Source organism: Penicillium malachiteum (assembly GCF_028827825.1).
Source record: "Penicillium malachiteum strain IBT 17515 chromosome Unknown utg000005l:1.0-9002435.0:326005.0-9005861.0, whole genome shotgun sequence".
Lineage (NCBI taxonomy): Eukaryota > Fungi > Ascomycota > Eurotiomycetes > Eurotiales > Aspergillaceae > Penicillium > Penicillium malachiteum.
This window is the reverse complement of record NW_026643099.1, coordinates 3,481,167-3,500,380: the sequence shown is the minus strand read 5'-3', so window position 1 is coordinate 3,500,380 and position 19,214 is coordinate 3,481,167. Positions and strand designations below refer to the sequence as shown.

The following is a 19,214-nucleotide window of genomic DNA, read 5'->3' as shown; positions in this document are numbered from 1 at the left end:
TTTTCAACACAGAAAAACAGCCAACATCTAGGGGCTGTAAAAGATGTGAAGAATGTGGTGGCATACAGAGTGGAATAATATCATTCTCTGAGCAGATTCGGTCAAATTCGGGTGTAAGATGGCTTCCATGGCCATCAAGAATCAATAGCCGAAAGCGACCACGGACACGTGAATTTGTTGATGGGATGAATAGCTTTTTTAGCCAACGTAGACCAATCTCATCAGTAGTCCAGCCATTAGCTGAGACTTCAAATCGCCAGTCAGATGGTAGATTATCAAACCAGCTTGCTACTGCAACCTTGCCTTTAAAGATCACACATGGTGGTAATGAATAGCCATCTGCACAGATTGATTCAATTGCAGTAACCCATTCACGGTTTCCAGGCTGTAGAATAGATCGCCGACCGTAGTATTCCTGCCGAGTAACAACTATCTGTGTTGAAATAAGGCCCATTGCAAAGCCTGTCTCATCAAAGTTGTAGATATCTTCGGGTTGGATCCCGTTCTCATCGATAACTTGTTGTACAGTTGTAAACCATGCTTGAATTGATTTGGGGGCTTCGTTTAGGGCAGGTTGGTAGTCATATCGTCTAGAGACACGTGTTCGAATCTCATCACGTCGATTGATAAAGGTTGATGGCCAATTCTTGCCGACTGTAGGTGGGGGATGGCTACCACGCGCAGCTAGTAGAATATTGGCCATATCTCTTACAGTAGATGGCCTAGGAGCTGCGCCACGTGTATCCATAGATATTATCCATTCAGTAAGCGAATATTCCTCAAGCTGTGTCAATTTATAGCTAGGTAGGCGTTGATCAACGCGTGCTTGTACGCCATTTACGCGGTCGACTAGCGTTGTATGGGGTATATTGTAGAGCTTCGCTGCTGCACGGAGAGTGGTGATACGGCAATTTTTTAAATCTTCCAGTGCCAATAGGATCTTGCCCTCTTGGTTGATTAATTTCTGCCGAGATTCAGAGCGAATTGGTGGCATGGTAGATGTTTGAAGTAGGTAGGTAGGTAGATGGACGTGATTTTTGATGGGGTGTACGGCGAGACCGGGAATTACGTTATAGGTAGTTAGCGGCTAGGCGTCGGAGTTCCGAGTTCAAAGCCCGAAGCTCCTCAATCAAAAATGTTTGATATCAACTTGAATCTCTTGATTGTGTTATCTCCTACGAATATTTGCAATCATAACTTGAACTCTTCAAGTTGGTCATGACTCCCGAGGTCATTACTACCCCGCCTCTACTAAGCGTGCACTTGAACTTGAGACCAAAATATAACCTGCTTACTAGTACTCATTGGGACAAAAGTACCCCCTTAAGAAAAACACTATATCACTAGTATGCACAAACGCCATATTTCAGCATCCTAAGGACTCAACATGGCTGAAAGCTCCGTGCCGAGCATACGGGTGGTCAGATTTTTTGTAGTATGTATACTCTTGCGACTTTGTATATCATGGATTACTCGGCCTTTTTCAACAACCGGCTCTGTGGGGGTCGTTCCCAGCGAAAGCAATACTGCCCAACTTCATTGCGGTTCTTCTAGATCGAGGACCCGTTGTCATATATGGTTTGCCATCTGTGAATGTGCCCAACTGGAATGGTACACTGTACTCAGACGCTTCAGGCCGGTCCGGCCATGTGAATCGACGTGGTGCATTGAGATATCGCTTCATATCCCCATCAGATCGTGTTTCTATCCATTCATTCAAGAAGTTGCGAAATTTGGCCACTTTAGCATCTAAGGGGCGGTGACTCGGCCACTCAGAAATATTTTGAACCCGATGTATAGTTCGATCCCAATGAGGGATATGCGAGAAGGACTCGTGATTTGTAATGAGCTTATAAAGAGTGAATGCAACGGCAGTCACATCGTCTGGACCATTAGATAAGTTTTTCTTTCCGGATGCAGCACGGTCAAAGTCGAAAAGGAGAATCTTTTCAGTCTCGGCATCGATAAGAAGGTTCCGAGGAGCAATATCTTGATGCATAATCCCTAATTCCAAATTGAGAAAATCCACCACTTGAGTGAGCTGTTGCAACCATTCAAACCGGAATGGGATTTTTGGATTGTCCAGCGTTTGACCTGGGATATACCGCGTTGTAAAGCCAAGCACCCTGGATTCTTCTCCTTCGACCACAATACGGTCAAATGGTAGTATATTAGGATGTGGCGGTAAAAGGCTTAGAATATTGATTTCGTCCCAGGCCATTTGTAGTCTGAGCGGCTTATCCATCACATTGAACTTGAAAACAACCTTGTGAGGCGTCCCGCCCTCATCCTTATAGGACACAAGATCAACAAATGGACCAAGCCGATCGAGCTCTTGTAACTCAGATTTCTGAATTTTCCGACAATAAGAAAGGGTGTCACAGATTGCTAAGGGTGGATATGCAACATATGGACTATTGTCCTCTCCTGAATCTGTCGAAACTCCGATAAGAAGACCATCATCATCGACGGTGATAGAGCGAACTTCAGGAGAGAGGTAATCGGCAAATGGCGCAAAGATCGAAAGTTCTATATCTTGGTCTTCTTTGAACAGCTTGGCGGTCCCCTTGATTTTGACCATGCGCAGTTAATCCCAATCCCAGACATCGCACTGAAATTCAGTTTGGGGATTGTCACTCGCGCCGAAATAGGACTGGCCATCAGCCCAGAATCTGTCATTGGGGTCAATCATGGTAGTTTCAACTGGAATTTAGGCAGGATAGTTGTGCCGTGTACTAGAATTTCGGATTTTGAGTAGCAGGTGTGATGAGACGTGGCGTGTACCTTTTCTCGCGCTGGCAGACATATAAGCGCCGCTAAAATCCCACGTGATACTAAACACCCCTCTAATACCTTCAAGTTATTGCGCATATTAATGCTTACTTCCTGATTCTCTCTTCGCAGAGTTGTTTATTTTGAAATGGTATCTCAGCCAGACCAACAAAGATCTACCGACTGTGGCCGGTACGATCCGGGATGAGTGGGCTAACAAGCTGGTTAGGGGATTTGTTTTTCTCATCTAAACTCCAAGAAATGACCTGGGTAAAGAAAGAGTTATGACTCAATTTTTGAAAGGTGAGGGAAATGCTCTTCAGACCCGGGGTTATTCATGCAAAGTCTGTATGTAAAAATTGGTATCTAACAACTCAGAAAGTGTCCTTGTCGGTCATATGCATAGGGATGACAACCCTGAATAATCTCATCATATCGCTGGCTGATCCGCCCATAATTCTGTCCATATCGACCCAATTCTCGCAGCCGAATCGAGACCCAATCTTGATAGATCTGATCGGACGTTGCAATGCCAGCAATAAACAACGGCCAAGTGATTCTCACCATAAGGCGTGGCCGGCTGCGATGCAGCTTGAGACTCAGCTCCAGGACATGAGATACTGCAGTTTTGAGAGACATAAGTTCGCCACGGACGTAAGTCTCCGGGCTATTGTTCAGTATATCCTGAAAGCAGAGATGGAAATAGACCATTGTGCTGTAAAAAGTGATAGATGCCCAGTAAATTGTCTCCATGACGCGGCGGTCACCACCGACTGATTCGCAGGATGGTGTTGATTTAGCAGAGGTGAGTAGCGAATCGTGTTCCTGAAGTCAAGTTAAAGTTAGAGTTGGTAAGTGGACGGAGATAAAATCCGGGGTTTGTCATACAATAGAAAGTGTGTTTATCTCGTCGATGAGACATTGGTATGGTGACACCATCCCCGTCGTACTCTCCACTTGAGGCCCCTGTTTGAACATTTCGGTTATTTTGAATTGTATCACATGGCTTCGGTGGTACAGTGTGAGGCCGGGAAGATTTTCCATGTCATCTAATCGGGCAGACACTGGGTACACGTCACCCCAGAAGCGAGCAGGGGATTGCCTGCTGATTCGGTACAGTTCTGGCAATGACAAGGGTCCAGCGCCCGGGGTTTCAGCACCCAGGAAGAATTGAAAGATGCTAGTGTCCAGCCGCGCCGTTCCAGGACCAAAGAACAGAGCTGCAGGTGTAAAAAAGTATAAGGTCCAAAGCAGGAAAAGCGGCACGGATGTACATCGCAATGTCTCTAATGAATTAGGATGGTGGTAAAGCATTGGCGAGGTCGTTTCTGGTGTCAATGGAGGATTGATAACTTGCGCTTCTTGACTTGATTGTGAGGGAGATGTTCCATCAACTGTAGGTGTTGGCGATGATATTGCTTGGGATGGGAGGGCCTTGTCTGACCCTTGATCTTGTATGAGAGGCACAATATGATTATAAAGGATTGTTTCAATGCCGCGTATGTGAATGTTGATTGCAGTTGCCCCACTACCGAATCGATTTTCGTAGTCAATCATGAGCCAAAGAGTGATAAAGATAGCCTCTATCTTCTGTGGTGATTTCACGTCTTGTTTGAGAGCGTGGCGCAGACTCGATAGCGCTCGACCGTAATGCATTGATCCATCCTGCACTCTAGACTCATTATTTGGTGAAGAACTGGGCAGAACATCTTGGTCATAGAGACGGGATCGATGTATCTCTTTGGCGGTGCTAGCAAGTATCATGCTCATCACCATCGGTTCTTTTACAGCAATTTTGTGGTAGGTATAAGAAACCGCCGACCATGGCCAGTGCTTTCCAAGAAGGACCACCAGTGTCGAATTTTGAAGATAGTTGAGACATTCTCGGTCAAATCCCGATAGAGTCAAGGAATTGGCTGCAGTTACGCTTTGGTCGCTATTACTCCCATTGAATCGCTGCAATGGAAGTAAGGTCGGTTGCTGGGTGGGGGCGACCAGTTGTTGGTTGTTAGTGTGAGGCGGTTTGGCAACTGCCTTGCTTGACTCTCCAGGTGTTTCTGCGGGCTGAGATTCTTCTCGGCCTTTCTTAGATGAGGAGTTTGTTGCTGACTTTCGCGGAATAGGTGCGCCCTTCCATTCACAATGGATGCGCGCAGCTTTACATCGCGTACATTGAGGCTCTCCGCCTGGCACGGGGTGTTTCTCCTCATCGCATTTTACCTTGCGAACTCGACAAGTTCGACAACCTACACGCTAACATTAGCCCAAGGAAAAGAGGGCACGGTAAGACAAAAGGAATGTGGATCTTTACCTGTCTTAGAACGCGTCTTCCCCAGTTTATGCATAGTGCCGAGCTTTCTAGCCGTCGCGGCTACATCTGGTCCCCAAAAAAATCCGACCCGCTCGGTTAGGGGAACTTGAGGCGCCCAAATCCGGGGTATTTAGCTCATAGAAACAGGGACTATGGGCCTATTACGGGAGAAGGTGACAATGGGAAACGAAATGCACGTTGAGGGGAAAGTGGAGGCCAGAGAAGAACACGACCTTATCTGCCGAGTGGAGACTGCGAGTTGCCGATTGGCTATATCGGCAGATTCCAATCTAGCAATTCCAAGCGGTGCCGAGGCGTTGTAGCCGAATATTCTATGATAAGAGAATGAGTTTGAGTGGGATTCAGGCACTGGTTATCGGATTTATTTCCAATGCCGATGTTTCCGCCATATAAAAATGGTGGAAGGTCCACACATGGCGCCTTTAGAACAAACCCTCACGCTTGGCCGAACCCAATCAGATCACCAAATCAACCAGGATGCATGTACCCGAATCTCAAAGAGTGTTCCTTGATACCGTGCAAGAGGCACTTCGCCGGTATGATTCGAAATTGAGGGAGATAAACCACAAAGTATGATCATCGCCGTGGACTGGAATGTGAAAGACCAACTAGAATATTGGAACTGACTTGTTATAGATTTGGTCCAACCCAGAGCTAGCTTACGCAGAATATGAAGCACACAACAATATTTGCGAAATCTTTGAAACTCTTCAGTCTGGATACAAAGTTCAGCGAAAAGCTTATGGTGTTGAAACTGCTCTTGAAGTCGAGTACACCTTCGGCAACGGGGGTCGAGTTGTGGTCTTCAATGCTGAATATGATGCTCTCCCAGGTATTGGTCATGCCTGTGGCCATAACCTGATAGCCACCAGCTCTATTGCTGCATTTATCGCTACTTGTGAAGCTATGAAAGCCCAGGCTGATAGCTTGTCCGTTTCAGGATTTACCGTTCGTCTGCTTGGCACTCCGGCTGAAGAGTCCGGTGGTGGTAAAGTCAAGCTTATTGACAATGGAGCATACAAGGACGTTGATGCCTGTCTGATGGTGCATCCCATTCCAATGTCTCCCGGAAATCCTTCGCTCTTAAGTATGGCAACCGTGATAGAAGGAGGTTACCTCGCCAATGACAAAGTCCAAGTGACCTTCACTGGCAAGCCCGCCCACGCTGCTGCTGCACCTTGGGAGGGTATCAATGCACTTGACGCAGTTGTATCAGCCTATGTCAATATATCCATGCTGCGCCAACAGATTCTGCCGACGCAGAAAGTCCATGGAGTTATCAAGAATGGAGGAGATCGACCAAATATTATCCCGATGTCCGCTACTGTGGACTACTATATTAGATCGCCAAACAAGAAGACTCTCAAGCCTTTGACTGAGAGGGTTATCAAGTGTTTCGAAGCCGCGGCTACTGCAACAGGCTGCAAGGTTGATTTCGAATGGTATGTCGATAGACGCATTTAACTCATTTTAGTGGAAGGAGAGGCGATTGATTTTCATTATAGGGGACCTTCTTACGACGACCTGAAGAGCAATATCCCTATCTGCGAAAGCTACGTCTCGGCAATGAGAGCGATGGGTCACCACACTCTTCTCGATAATTCCGGGCAAAAGGGGGCTCTTGCCGGTGCATCCACTGACATGGGTAAGTTCTACTAGACTCATTGACCTCGTAAATTTCACTAACACTAGTCTCAGGAAATGTCTCTTATGTTGTACCTGGTTTCCATGGTATCTTTTGCATCCCAACCGAAGGCGTCAATCATACCCCTCAGTTTACCAATGGAGCGGGCTCATCTGAAGGACACGAGCGGGCTATCGCTTGCGCCGCGGGAATGGCAGTCGTGGCATGTCAGCTGCTAGTTGACGATAAATTTGCCGAGGCAGTCAAGAGTAACTTCAACCAGGAGTGATAGGGAAATTCTTCGGATCACTAGCAGTAGTTACTCGCAGTAGTCATACCGCAATAGAATTTTATCATTACCTGACTCAAGAGCTCGTGTGCTAGACACATGCAACTTTTAGCCATAGCTTTTCCCGACAAAATCCGATGGAGTAAGCTCGCCTCTATTATCTGAGCTAAAGAAGCTGAATTGACGAAACCACCAATCAGTATGAACTAGATCCTGCACCTAGGCAGAGAGAGCTTGCCGATTATTCAACTCAAGGTCTATCCTGCCAAGCCATCGCCTGCCGTGCCGATACAACCAATAACGTCTTGCCGAGATCAATATGAGAATAGGCGTTATCAGACATTAAAAGCAAAGATTGCGGGGATTATGCACCCCTTCTTTCCTGATATCAAGTGGCAATGATAAGGTGTCTAGATGATATTGAGGCGGATTGTATAAATAAAAGCATTTATCTGGGTATCATGGCGTAGAATGTACTCTTCGATCTCAGCATTTCACCAGTGACATTGTTTATTATCTCTCAAAATATGAGCGATTCAAATATCGAGATCAAAGGGAGCCGGGAGACCCAAGAAGCGGACTGCCAAAGCGTCGATAATGGAGCTCTTGAGCGACTTCAATCCTCACCACAGTTCTCTCCCGAGGAAGAAAGGAAACTGGTCAGAAAGATTGACTCCACGTGCGTTGCATTGCAAATAATCAGACACAGGAAACACTGAAGTGCTAACTTAGGTTCTATTAGGATCCTTCCAATCATGATCTTTGCCTACACCATGGCATTCCTGGATAAACAGACTCTCAACTATGGCGCTATAATGGGACTCGAGCAAGACCTTCACTTGGTGGGCACACAATACAGCTGGACCTCTAGTGTCTTCTACTTTGGATACCTCTTTTTCTCGTACGTACATAAGCCATATTCAGTCGTGTGCCTCCTAACAGCCGTGACATCGACAGATATCCAGCTTCACTACTCATGGTCAAATTCCCCCTTGGAAAATATCTTGCGGTCACCTTCATGTTATGGGCAATCATTCTTGCCTGTCATGCAGCGACAAAAGAATTTGCCACTTTCATGGTGACTCGATTCTTCCTTGGATGTGCAGAAGCGAGTCTTTCCCCTGGCTTCACACTTCTAACATCTCTTTGGTACCGTACTTCTGAACAACCTCTTCGTGCGGGTATATGGTTTTGTGGAAACTCACTTTCACTAATTTTTGGAAATCTTATCGCTTCTGGTATTATTCACATTAAAAGCAAACTTGAATCATGGCAGGTAAGAGACCCATCCTCCGTTTTTGTTGAATGATACTAATCTCGAGTTTCTCAAAGTGGCTGTTCATTATCTTCGGGATTATTACGTTTCTATTCGGCATAGTCATGCTACTCCGACTACCTGACTCCCCTGCCGACGCAAAATTCCTTACTGAGCGAGAGAGGCTGATTGCAATGGAGCGCCTCAAGGATAACAAAGCTGGATTCAAGAATACAGAAATTGATCAGGCGCAAATCTTCGAAGCCTTGACGGATGTTCAGACCTGGCTGCTCGCTATAATGATTTTCGCATGCGATGTCGCAAATGGAGGCTTCACGACAGTATGGATACCATTGCTAAGCTCCAATTGCTCTAACTAAAAATTATTAGTTCAATAGTCTAGTCCTCGAGGGCTTTGGCTTCGATACCTTCCATACCCTGCTAATGGGTCTTCCAGGTGGTGTTATTGTTTGTGTTTTTGTTTTCATGTCGTGAGTCGCCCAAGGCCATATTGATTATTCATGGTACTAACCTCGTCGTATGAACATAGTGGTTTTATCTCATCCAAAGTGCAAAATAGCAGATGCATTGTCATGGCTGTCATGTTCTTGCTTGGGTATGAAATTATTCCCTCGATATTTGTATAATTTTCACGCTAAGATAAACATCCTACAGTATCCTAGGCAGCGCCCTTGTCTACGCCGGACCAAACATTGCTGCCAAGTATGGCGGTCTGCTCATCATGGGCATATATTCCGCTGCCATGCCCGTATCCTTGGCAATGATCAGTTCAAATGTCGGCGGTTTCACGAAGAGAGCTACGGTTAGCGCTATATACTTCATCATGTACTGTGCAGGAAATATCGTCGGCCCTCAACTTTTCTTTGCCGATCAAGCACCAAAATATCAGGTAGGCAAAACATTGAGCTCCAACTCAAGAGCGACGATAACTAACAAAATATCAGAGCGGGTTCTTGGCAATTATCATCTGTCTTGTTATTTGTGTGGCTGATTGCTTTGCTCTGATGTTTTATCTCAAATGGCAGAATAGCCGCAGGGATAAGATGGATATACCATATGAGACTCCGACTTCAGAGAAGCAACCAGAAGGTGTTATGCAGACTGAGTTTCAACTTGAGAATGTCACAGATCGGAAGAATTTGCGATTCCGATATGTGTACTAGGGGGTTCCGAGATTACAACTTCAAGTTGGATGTACATTGAATAGATACTACAAGTCTACTTCTATCAATGAAAGATGACATATGAGTCAAATTTTCCAGAATTTTATAAGATCTTTTTTTTGTGAATACTTTCTTAATACAAAATGAGTAGACAGAAATTTTGGTGGAAACTAGACCTTTGCAAATGGATCCCGCTCGTCCCATTGGGCCTCCCGCAAAATCCCAGGAAATCCCAGGAAATCCCGCTTCGTCCCGCAAAATCACACTGGGATTTTGCGGGACGGGATGCGGGACAGATTTTGCTGCGGGAGACCCATTTGCAAAGGTCTCAGTGGAAATCCCAAAGCACCACTTTGGTACAGCAGTCCCTGTAGCCTGAGACAGCCCCAAGACTAACTTGAATCATACAAGTTCAGCTCCTCTCCCCCAAGAAAATAGAAATTCTATATCATAGTTTCCAGAATGGGTCCCTGGTAGACATGAAGCGCCCGTAGAACATAGTACACAACAGCCAAGATGATTGTACCCACAGTACCCACAGCACTGTAGTCCATGCCCGCAACGCCGGGGTTCATCTTACTTGGCCAAAAGCTGAAGAAGATGACAATGATCATGTAGATAACCGCGTAGATGTTGATCAAGATTCCCCCGATACCAGGCACGCGGAAGGGGCCCCAAACGAGCTTTGCACCGGGGACATTGATCGCCACGTCATCATTTTCATTTGATAGTGAGATCTCTCCCCTGCAACGGCGGTATAAGAGTAAAGTTCCAATGACAAGGTAAGAAAGGTATAGGGCTGATACAGCCAACGAGACAACATCGTTCAATGCGACCGCGGAGCCGATGTTGATAAGGGCCAATAGCCAGGCTACTGTCATTGTGAGGTATATCGCGTAATGAGGCAGACTTTGGGAAGAGACCTTTGCAATGTTAGAAAATGAAAATTTGGATACATCAGATATATCAGAGGAACTCACTTGACTCCACAGGCGCCATCCTGGAACTCCCTTGTCGCGAGCAAATGACCAGAATTGACGAGATGTAGCTGCTAGCATACCGACTCCGGAGGCCACAGCGATAATGAGGACAATTGAGCACATACCAACTGTGCCTGGGATAGATCCAGTACCTTGGTAGAAGATCTCAATAAAAGGATACCCTGTTTTTGTCCCTAAAGCCTGTTCGATATCTCCCAGGCAGAAAAGCACGCCAATCAGCATCGCAAATCCAAGGATACCATTCATGACAACGGAAAGAAGGATAGCTCGTGGAATAGCAACTGCAGCATTTCCCACTTCCTCAGCCATCTAGAAAAGTTAGTATAGTACTTCTAAATGTGCAAGCGGGATGGGATACATGCATGAACGGCCGCATCACCACCAGCGAAAGAAAAGACACAGCCTGTCATTCCAACAAACCAAGACAAGCCATCTGTCGCAAAGTACCCTTCGTTCAGAAATTCCAGGAACACCTTGTCGGCAGTATTGTGGTTTGACATATAGACCAGAGGGATCAAGATGCCGAAGAATCCCAGGACATGTATAACTAGAATAAGACTCTCTGCTCTTGGAAGGAACTCTCCTCCTATCATGTTGGCACCGAAAGCGACAAGGAGTGAGCACCAGACAATCAATGTTCCTTGCCATGCTTTCGGATCATAGTTCTCCCAAGCAAGGATGACCACACCTTGGATTTCTGTGCCGCACATGTAGCTCGCGGAGGCGAATGCAGCTTGCCAGCCAATTGTGGTAAGCCAACCTAATAATATCAGCAATTGTCATTTGAGATGGTAGCGTCGAGCATACCAGTTATGTAGCTGAGGAACCTCATCGAGTGAATTGGTGCGAGCATGGCACACCAGTGGTATTGACCTCCGGATGTAGGCGCCCTATAAATGTTAGGATCTCAGAGGCAGGAGGCAGGAAGAGAACAAACATTGAAGAGAGCTCCGATAAAAGGACAAAACAGCACCCAGTACCTGTCCATGCAAAGATGTAAGCGTAGACCGCTCCGGCTGAGCCTCCACTACCAAGTGTTAGTCTGCGATGTGAGAAAACATTTAAAGGTTAAGAGCACATACTTCTCCAAGGGCTCCACAAAGGTGCTAAGTAAACCTTCCCATGTAGCAAGAATCGTACAACTGAATCCAAGAAGAGAAAGAATCCCAAAATTTCTCTAAAGGAGTACCATTAGCCTAGGAGAGGTGAAGCTCATAATCCATGCAGCTCTCACCTTGAGTACTGGCTTCTTACACAATCGCTGGAGTCGAATATCATCACGATTAGTCGCAGAGAAACCATCAACCTCACGAGCGCTATAAACAGCACGATCTTTCATCTCATAGGACTCCATTTTGAGTTAAACAAATGACTTGAATTTCAAATAGACTGATAGTGAGAGGAAATCTTTCTTTTTTCAACACAGGGGAAGGCAGGGAGTGCCGTCCAATTTGTCAAACGTTCATGTCGATGATTAAGCCATGCATGGTCCAGGTTACAATGAAGATCAAACGTGATAAATTCAATCAAGATTATGCATCGAGTTCAGCACACAGCGACAGTGATTCTATGGAACAAAAGACCAGGCCAGACACGGTCCACATCGCGCGATTATAGCGACGATCGCGGCGAAATACTCCTGTGGCGGAACAACAGAGACCAATCACCCCAAAATCCATGCATCTTCGGTGGGGCCGATATCAAACTAGGTTGTTTACAAGGCCCACGACTGGATACCCTGTTATCTTGTACGCAAAGCCACGAACCCGGGGTGAGCGATGGTTCTTTGGGGGAAAAAATTAAGTAGCGCAAAGCTAATGTTCTCAAGCACTCCCAGGCACACTGTGATGGCTTCTTTACATGGATGATTGGTCCGTGCGAACTGCGGCAAAGTCACTTATACCAAGATGTTTGAACCTATTGACGTGAGAATATACATATCAGCTGAGATTGCGCTATCAGGCCTGAGACAAGGACTAGCATGTTTGGTGGGATGGGCTTGTTCGGCGCAAGTCTTAATTTCTTTAATCTGGCGCCACTGGAATATGAGGTTGATTCCGGGGAATGTAGTTTGGATCTGACACTCGGACCCTTCAGAGCTGCCAAGGGGAGGTACAACTTGAACTCTGATATACATAAATGAAAAGAAAAGTCGATTGCGACCGGGGTGACTGAAAATTGACATCTGGGTATTTGTGCTACTGACTTTTATTGCCTCAGTATTATTACATTCAGTGGCCATGAATACTCGATTTGCTGGCAACACGAAAGACCCAGCGGTCAATGTGACTAAGTGGGTCTTGTTCAGCACTGTCATTTTAGGCGTTCTTGCACGACTGGAAACAAAGTTACGTTTATTCAAGAGATTGACATTAGATGATTGTTTTATCATTGCATCTTTGGTAGGGGCTTACCTACTGTACAACATCACTGGTTATCAAGTCATTCTAATGAAGCTGGCAGACATTTTGTGCAATTCAAAGCATCTGTGTTTCTATGGCAGTTGGTGCGGGTCATGGAAATCATTTCGAAGAATTATCCACTCATCAATTTGACACTGTGATGAAAGTAAGTGGTGATTTTGCATGGCTGGTAGCGTTGGTAATTCATCTCACAACTTTCAACCTAGTACCTCTACTCGAGCACCATGTTATACATCGCCAGTCTTTGCTTCTCGATGTTATCCTTGGTCATTTTTATTAGAAGCCTTACACCATCTAGTAAAGATCACCTTTTCGCCCTCTTGATTGAGATTGTGACTGGTATTTGGGCCGTGGTCAGTATTTTTGGATATGCATTCCAATGCTCCGTGCCAAATACTTGGGACTTTTGGAATGGGAAATGCTTTAATATTGTGAGCCATCTCAGCCTTTTTACGCAATGTTCAGCACTAAAGGTCTCTTCAGGAAGCGTGGCGCTACTTTGTCTGCATCTCAACATCGTGACCGATTTCCTCATTCTCGCTCAAGGATTTCTCCTGCTGTATCGTGTGCAGGCGGCTGTAACAAAGCGTCTTTTGATAGCAAGCCTTTTTCTACCCCGGCTTCTGTATGTCTAAATCTCCCTTGCACTTGATTTCCAATCTAACATCTATATCCGCTAGCGTTATTGGTGCAGTTCTCGCCGAACTGATTTTCACCCACAAGGCCGCAAACACAACGGACCCTACATATACCTACTGCGACGTGACTATACTCCAAGAGACTTCCCAATGTCTAAGCATGATTACCGCATGCTGGGGCCAACTCAAGCCATTCTTGTCTTGGTTGAAATCTAGTGGACTCCGAATCCAAGACTTTGACTACACCAACTATGCGAATGCATACGGGCGATCGAACCTCCAGTCGCCTACACAGTCTAGGTCAAGGCCCGGGAAGAATGAACTAAATTTTGGTTCATTTCCGCTACAAAAGAAAACCCAGATTCTAGTGACTAGGGATTGGGAGGTAGATAGCCAATCTAGTCAGGCGCATATTATACAGGAGCCTCATACATGGGTTGAAAGTACAAGTGCTAGACAGAGCCCTGTCAACTAATGTTAATTAATTTTGAGAAGAATATAATTTTCGCAGACTTCTTACTTGGAGATAGTATCATAACATCCGTTGAGTAGTGTTCCCAATGTATTATCTAGGTATGCCTCATTTACAGTCCTTGATTAAATCACATAACATATCCACAACGCGAATCGCAAACTCAGGATCATTAACATTATGTTGATCCCGAATGATCTCAATATGAGTCCCAGCCAACCCATCTTCCAATGTTGAGAATAAAGCCTCATCCGCCTCAGGGTCCCAAAATGCCTGGCCCAGAGCATCAAGCAGACTAATCCCACCCACAGGAAGCACAACTTTAGTCCTACACCCAACTCCATTGTTCTCACCACAATTTCCAATAAGATTTCTTGCAATCAATTTTCCAATCTCAACACACTCCTCCTTCGTAGTCCTCACAATAGTGACAGTGGGATTATGCCGATATAGCAAACGCTTCGCCCCCTGATCAGAGAATGCGGGAGGAACAGTTTCAGCCGGTCCAAAATTCACCATATCACACGCTCCAACACTAACAATCCGGGGCAAATTCCTTTCTGTCGCTGCTCGAAGTCGATTTTCACCAGCACTCAAAACCCCACCAACGACCTCATCAGCGATCTCCGTGGTCGTGAGATCCAGAACCGCATCAATCTGACCCTCTTTAATCAACCTCTCCATCGCGCGTCCCCCAGATCCCGTCGCATGAAAGATAAATATCTCACATTTCTCCCCAAATACTTTTGTCAAGTGTTCTTTAGCAGCGGTGACACCTGGCGTGGTAACCCCAAACATGGTGATCCCAATTCGAGTCTTCTTTGTTTCAAGTTCAAGGGAATGAAATCGCTGGCGCTCCATATATGTCCTCGCCATTCCGGTGATCGCTCCAACGGCATTTCCAAGTACCATATCCAACACTCGATTCCGACCTGCAATATCAACAATGGAATATATCATCCCGATATCCGTTTCACCGATATAAGGTGCGACATCACCAGATGCCATAGTTGAGACCATCAACTTTGGGAACCCAATTGGAACAGCATCACGCATAATTGATGTGGATAGAGCTGTTCCACAGGAGCCACCTATACCCAGGATTCCATGAATAAAGAATTCCTTGAATAAGTCTGTGACGGTTCGAATAGCGGGTGCGGTTATGGTTTTTATATATGCTTCCCTGGTTAAGGAATTCAGGTTGGTGATTTTTGAGTTTGGGTCTGAATCTGGGATAGAGTGGAGGATTGTTTGTTGCGTTATGGAGATTTCGGGGTTAGAGGTCGCAGTCCAGCCTAGGTCCATTAATAGGACTGTTGTGTTTTGAGATTCGAGGGTGGATTTTGTGTAGAGGAGTTCTGCGAGTTTGGTGTCGCATGTGCCGAGGAGGAGGATTGTGCGTTTGGACTGATGGGCCATGGTAACATGCAATTACAAATTTTGGGTTTATAGTTTGGATGAATTATAAGATACTACTATTTCCAAATGGATTGGGAAGATGGGATGGAAAGAAAGGTTTTACACTCCAGGGCTGAGAGGATGGTGTTATGCAGAGATGAGGGGATGAGGGGCTGGTGCGTCATATGTTGACTCGGAGTCTGCATATGTCCCACTGCCATGCATTGAAGCGAAGGACTAATGTACCTTGAGTGTCTCAGGTACCTGAAATATAAGGTAATCCGTGGCTAGATTCACTTGCTGAGTGTGTTACCCAATATCTAGAGATATTTGATTTGTTGACTGAGTCTAAATCCGAACGAACCTTATAATTTGTCACACATATTGCATAGTAAAAGCTATTGGTCTTGTTAATAATAAGGGAGGCATGTGTCAAATCCTGATCCAGGATGATAGAATCCATTGAAAATCAGATCAGACAATAAGATCAATCAAGGTACTATCTGCAAGACCGTAAATCTGCACTTTAACTTTCATCCCATCTCGACGTCTCCAAGTTTTGAGCTTTGTGTAGAATAAATAAATTAAAAACCCACCCACTAGGGCATATTAGAATTTTAGAGTATTTCAGTGAAATTAGGCAAATAAACACAATCTTGATTGCCTCTGCATTCGCATAGTAATGGGGCACAGGAAAAAAACTGCCATCACGGTGGACCAAAAAACCTATACCAAGGTAAAAGATTCGATGGATGCTACTAGCCTCTCAGCCTTAACCCCTGAACCATCCCTTAGTATGCCTTATTCAGCCTGAGCTCTCCAAGTGCTGAGACGATCTCTCCAATCACCCAGATCCGAGTCCCCAAGCCGCCCGCGACGAAGAGGGCAAACCACATCCAAATCCATAGCACCAACACAATACTGCTGACCGACGTGGAGATTATCACAACTAGGACTATTCACCTGTGGATTCCATGCATAGAAATTCGCTAGTCCTCTTGCACCGTAGCCCAGATCTGGGAACTTGGCGACCACTGTGATACATTTATCATCTTGTGGTTGGAGGACGTAGTGTGATGAACCTGGATTCTACATTAGCGTGCCGAAGAAAATTTGGATATACTAGTCGGGTGGCATTGATTGGTGTGATATCATGATTCTTTTAGTACCAGACTTGGAGTACTCACAGAGTGCGCTGGATCCAAGCCTTTCGAAGTTTTGTACGGGGCTATCTAGTCGATCTTGTACCGGGCCGTCCGCTGGGAGAGAGACTGCGAAACAGAATAAGGAGGATGAATGGGAAAAATATTGCTGAGAGGGAAGGCATTTTGATTTTTGATAGAGTGTTCGTATACGTAAATTGATTAGGGAAGGATTTTGTCTGCCCTTTTGCTCTGTATTCGTTTGATTAAAGTGAGGAGTGTCTGTTTCTTAGGATAGCTTCAAATGTTCTTCTGGGTGCGTTTTGATTATTTATAGGCAGACTGATGCTAATTGAACCAAAGCTCACGATTAGATCACAGCCTGAGGGTAGAGCTGAAGAACACAAATCCTGACTTAAAGTTGGGGCATGTGCAGATGTACTCCGTATTTTTGTGCCACTGCACTAGACCAGGGTAACCTGGAGTCGGTGATGCCCAGGTGAGGTGGACTATCAGCGTCAATTGGCTGAATGGATGATCCATGGGATTTGTGGAGGGTGGGTTGGGGTTACTAGTATCTACTGACTTTGAGCTACGAGCTACGAGAATTGGAAAACCATTTGCACACAGCATCATTATTTCATTGCTGCACCAGTCATGGCCAGGCAGCATAGTTCAGGTATCAAGAATTAAAGCCTATCCGTACGCAGTGTTGAATGCAAGACCATCCCGGTCACACGCCATATAAAAATCAAACAAGACACACCCCGAGTCGTGGAAACCACTTTTTATGCCGTTGAAGGACAACCACTTTTGAGTTCAAAGTTGATAAAGAACCCGAATGCCAATCGTAACATCGTCGAATCATGTTGAAAGTCTATTTCTCAAGAGAGATTGAAGAAGAAAAAATTCAATGAAAATACCGGACGCAATTGGAAATCTTCCCTATCTGCATGTAAGTAGTGCAGTAAGGGAGGTGGTTGCGTTTTTCGCTTAGTAGCGGTAGATCTCGGGCTTGAAAGGACCGGCAACCTCCAGACCAAGGTACTCGGCCTGAACGGGGGTCAGCTCAGTCAGCTTGGCGTTAACGTGGTCCAAGTGGCAGCGAGCGACCTGCTCATCCAGCTGCTTGGGCAGAACGTAGACACCAACAGGCTTCTTGCCGGAGGTACCGAACTCAATGTACTTGGCGCCGAAAGCGGCATCGTCAGCCTTGTACAGAGCGATCTGGGCAAGGACCTGGTTGGAGAAAGAGCAGGACATGACGAATGAAGAGTGACCGGTAGCACAGCCAAGGTTGACGAGACGACCCTCAGCAAGGAGAATGATGTGCTTGCCGTTGAGGAGGTAACGGTCAACCTGGGGCTTGATGTTCTGGACGGACTGAGCGTTGGCCTTCAACCAGGCAACGTCGATCTCAATGTCGAAGTGACCAATGTTGCAAACGATGGCATCGTTGCGCATGGCCTCGAAGTGACGGCCAACCAGGATGTCACGGCAACCAGTGGTGGTGACGAAGATCTGACCGACGGAGGCAGCCTCCTCCATGGTGGTGACCTCGTAACCCTGGACAGCAGCCTGGAGGGCGTTGATGGGGTCAACCTCGGTGACGATGACACGAGCACCCATGGAGTGCAGAGCCTGGGCACAACCCTTACCGACATCACCGTATCCGGCGACGACAGCAATCTTACCAGCGATCATGACATCGGTGGCACGCTTGATACCGTCAATGAGGGACTCACGGCAACCGTACAGGTTGTCGAACTTGGACTTGGTGACACAGTCGTTGACGTTGATGGCAGGGACCTTGAGGGCACCCTCCTTCAGCATACGGTACAGGTGGTGAACACCGGTGGTGGTCTCCTCGGAGACACCGAAGCAGTCCTCGAGCTGCTCGGGGAACTTCTTGTGGATGAGGGAGGTGAGGTCACCACCGTCATCGAGGATCAGGTTGAGCTTCTTGCCATCCTTGAAGGCCTTGAGCTGCTGCTCGAGACACCACTCGTACTCCTCCTCGGTCTCACCCTTCCAGGCGAAGACGGGGACACCGGCGGCAGCAATGGCAGCGGCAGCGTGGTCCTGGGTGGAGAAGATGTTGCATGAAGTCCAGGTGACCTCAGCACCGAGGTGAGTAAGGGTCTCGATGAGGACAGCGGTCTGGATGGCTAAGAGGGAATTAGATTTCAAATTTTCCCCGCTTTTGATTGTTTTTTGCTTTTTTTTCCTTCTCAGCTAGGGGGGGTGGGACAGAAAAAAACGTACTCATGTGGAGACAACCGGCGATACGGGCACCGGCGAGGGGCTGGTCAGCACCGTACTTCTCACGGATGGCCATGAGACCGGGCATCTCAACCTCGGAGAGCTCGATCTCCCGGCGACCAAAGGCAGCCAGGGACTAAACGGAGGAGTTAGAAATTGAAACGAATTGAGGTAAACCATTGAGGCCAGGAGGGGCACATACGATATCAGCGACCTTGAATGTGTGGGCAGGAGCAGACATTTTGTGTGAATTGAAATACAAACTGAATTAAAGTCAGTAAGAATGAAGAAGAAAGAGAAAAAGTAAGATTGAAGGGGGGACAAACCAAGAATATTAATAGGGGAGAGGGATGGAAGAGGGAAGAAAGAAGAGGGAAAAGGGAGGGGACTTTGCAGATCTTAGAGGGGAAAACTTCCAGAGT

The 19,214-nt window shown here is 46.3% G+C and overlaps 7 protein-coding genes across 7 annotated transcripts; 3 read left to right on the top strand and 4 right to left on the bottom strand.

The window, feature by feature from the left end:
- Window positions 1-1,483: 1,483 nt before the first annotated feature.
- Window positions 1,484-2,581, bottom strand: N7483_011291 (uncharacterized protein; the record flags this gene model as incomplete). The annotated part of the gene is made up of 1 exon (XM_057094718.1): window positions 1,484-2,581. The coding sequence occupies one exon, from the start codon at window positions 2,579-2,581 to the stop codon at window positions 1,484-1,486; it is 1,098 nt and encodes a 365-aa protein (XP_056940689.1).
- Window positions 2,582-3,138: 557 nt separating this feature from the next.
- Window positions 3,139-5,117, bottom strand: N7483_011290 (uncharacterized protein; the record flags this gene model as incomplete). Its single annotated transcript, XM_057094717.1, has 3 exons — window positions 3,139-3,597; window positions 3,661-5,018; window positions 5,084-5,117. The coding sequence occupies 3 exons, from the start codon at window positions 5,115-5,117 to the stop codon at window positions 3,139-3,141; spliced, it is 1,851 nt and encodes a 616-aa protein (XP_056940688.1).
- Window positions 5,118-5,581: 464 nt separating this feature from the next.
- On the top strand, window positions 5,582-7,017 carry N7483_011289 (M20 family metallopeptidase; the record flags this gene model as incomplete). The annotated part of the gene is made up of 4 exons (XM_057094716.1): window positions 5,582-5,674; window positions 5,741-6,546; window positions 6,610-6,749; window positions 6,803-7,017. 4 exons carry the CDS (start codon window positions 5,582-5,584, stop codon window positions 7,015-7,017), a joined length of 1,254 nt encoding a protein of 417 aa, XP_056940687.1.
- Window positions 7,018-7,487: 470 nt separating this feature from the next.
- Window positions 7,488-9,456, top strand: N7483_011288 (allantoate permease family MFS transporter; the record flags this gene model as incomplete). Its single annotated transcript, XM_057094715.1, has 8 exons — window positions 7,488-7,696; window positions 7,760-7,918; window positions 7,975-8,293; window positions 8,350-8,613; window positions 8,663-8,763; window positions 8,823-8,888; window positions 8,948-9,182; window positions 9,238-9,456. Coding segments are annotated over 8 exons (1,572 nt in total), but the record flags the coding sequence as incomplete, so codon positions are not given.
- A 3,241-nt stretch (window positions 9,457-12,697) lies between these two features.
- Window positions 12,698-13,993, top strand: N7483_011287 (uncharacterized protein; the record flags this gene model as incomplete). Its single annotated transcript, XM_057094714.1, has 4 exons — window positions 12,698-12,859; window positions 12,921-13,025; window positions 13,087-13,505; window positions 13,561-13,993. The coding sequence occupies 4 exons, from the start codon at window positions 12,698-12,700 to the stop codon at window positions 13,991-13,993; spliced, it is 1,119 nt and encodes a 372-aa protein (XP_056940685.1).
- A 105-nt stretch (window positions 13,994-14,098) lies between these two features.
- On the bottom strand, window positions 14,099-15,409 carry N7483_011286 (Tm-1-like ATP-binding domain-containing protein; the record flags this gene model as incomplete). The annotated part of the gene is made up of 1 exon (XM_057094713.1): window positions 14,099-15,409. The coding sequence occupies one exon, from the start codon at window positions 15,407-15,409 to the stop codon at window positions 14,099-14,101; it is 1,311 nt and encodes a 436-aa protein (XP_056940684.1).
- A 2,114-nt stretch (window positions 15,410-17,523) lies between these two features.
- Window positions 17,524-19,033, bottom strand: N7483_011285 (adenosylhomocysteinase; the record flags this gene model as incomplete). Its single annotated transcript, XM_057094712.1, has 3 exons — window positions 17,524-18,698; window positions 18,796-18,928; window positions 18,995-19,033. The coding sequence occupies 3 exons, from the start codon at window positions 19,031-19,033 to the stop codon at window positions 17,524-17,526; spliced, it is 1,347 nt and encodes a 448-aa protein (XP_056940683.1).
- Window positions 19,034-19,214: the final 181 nt, after the last annotated feature.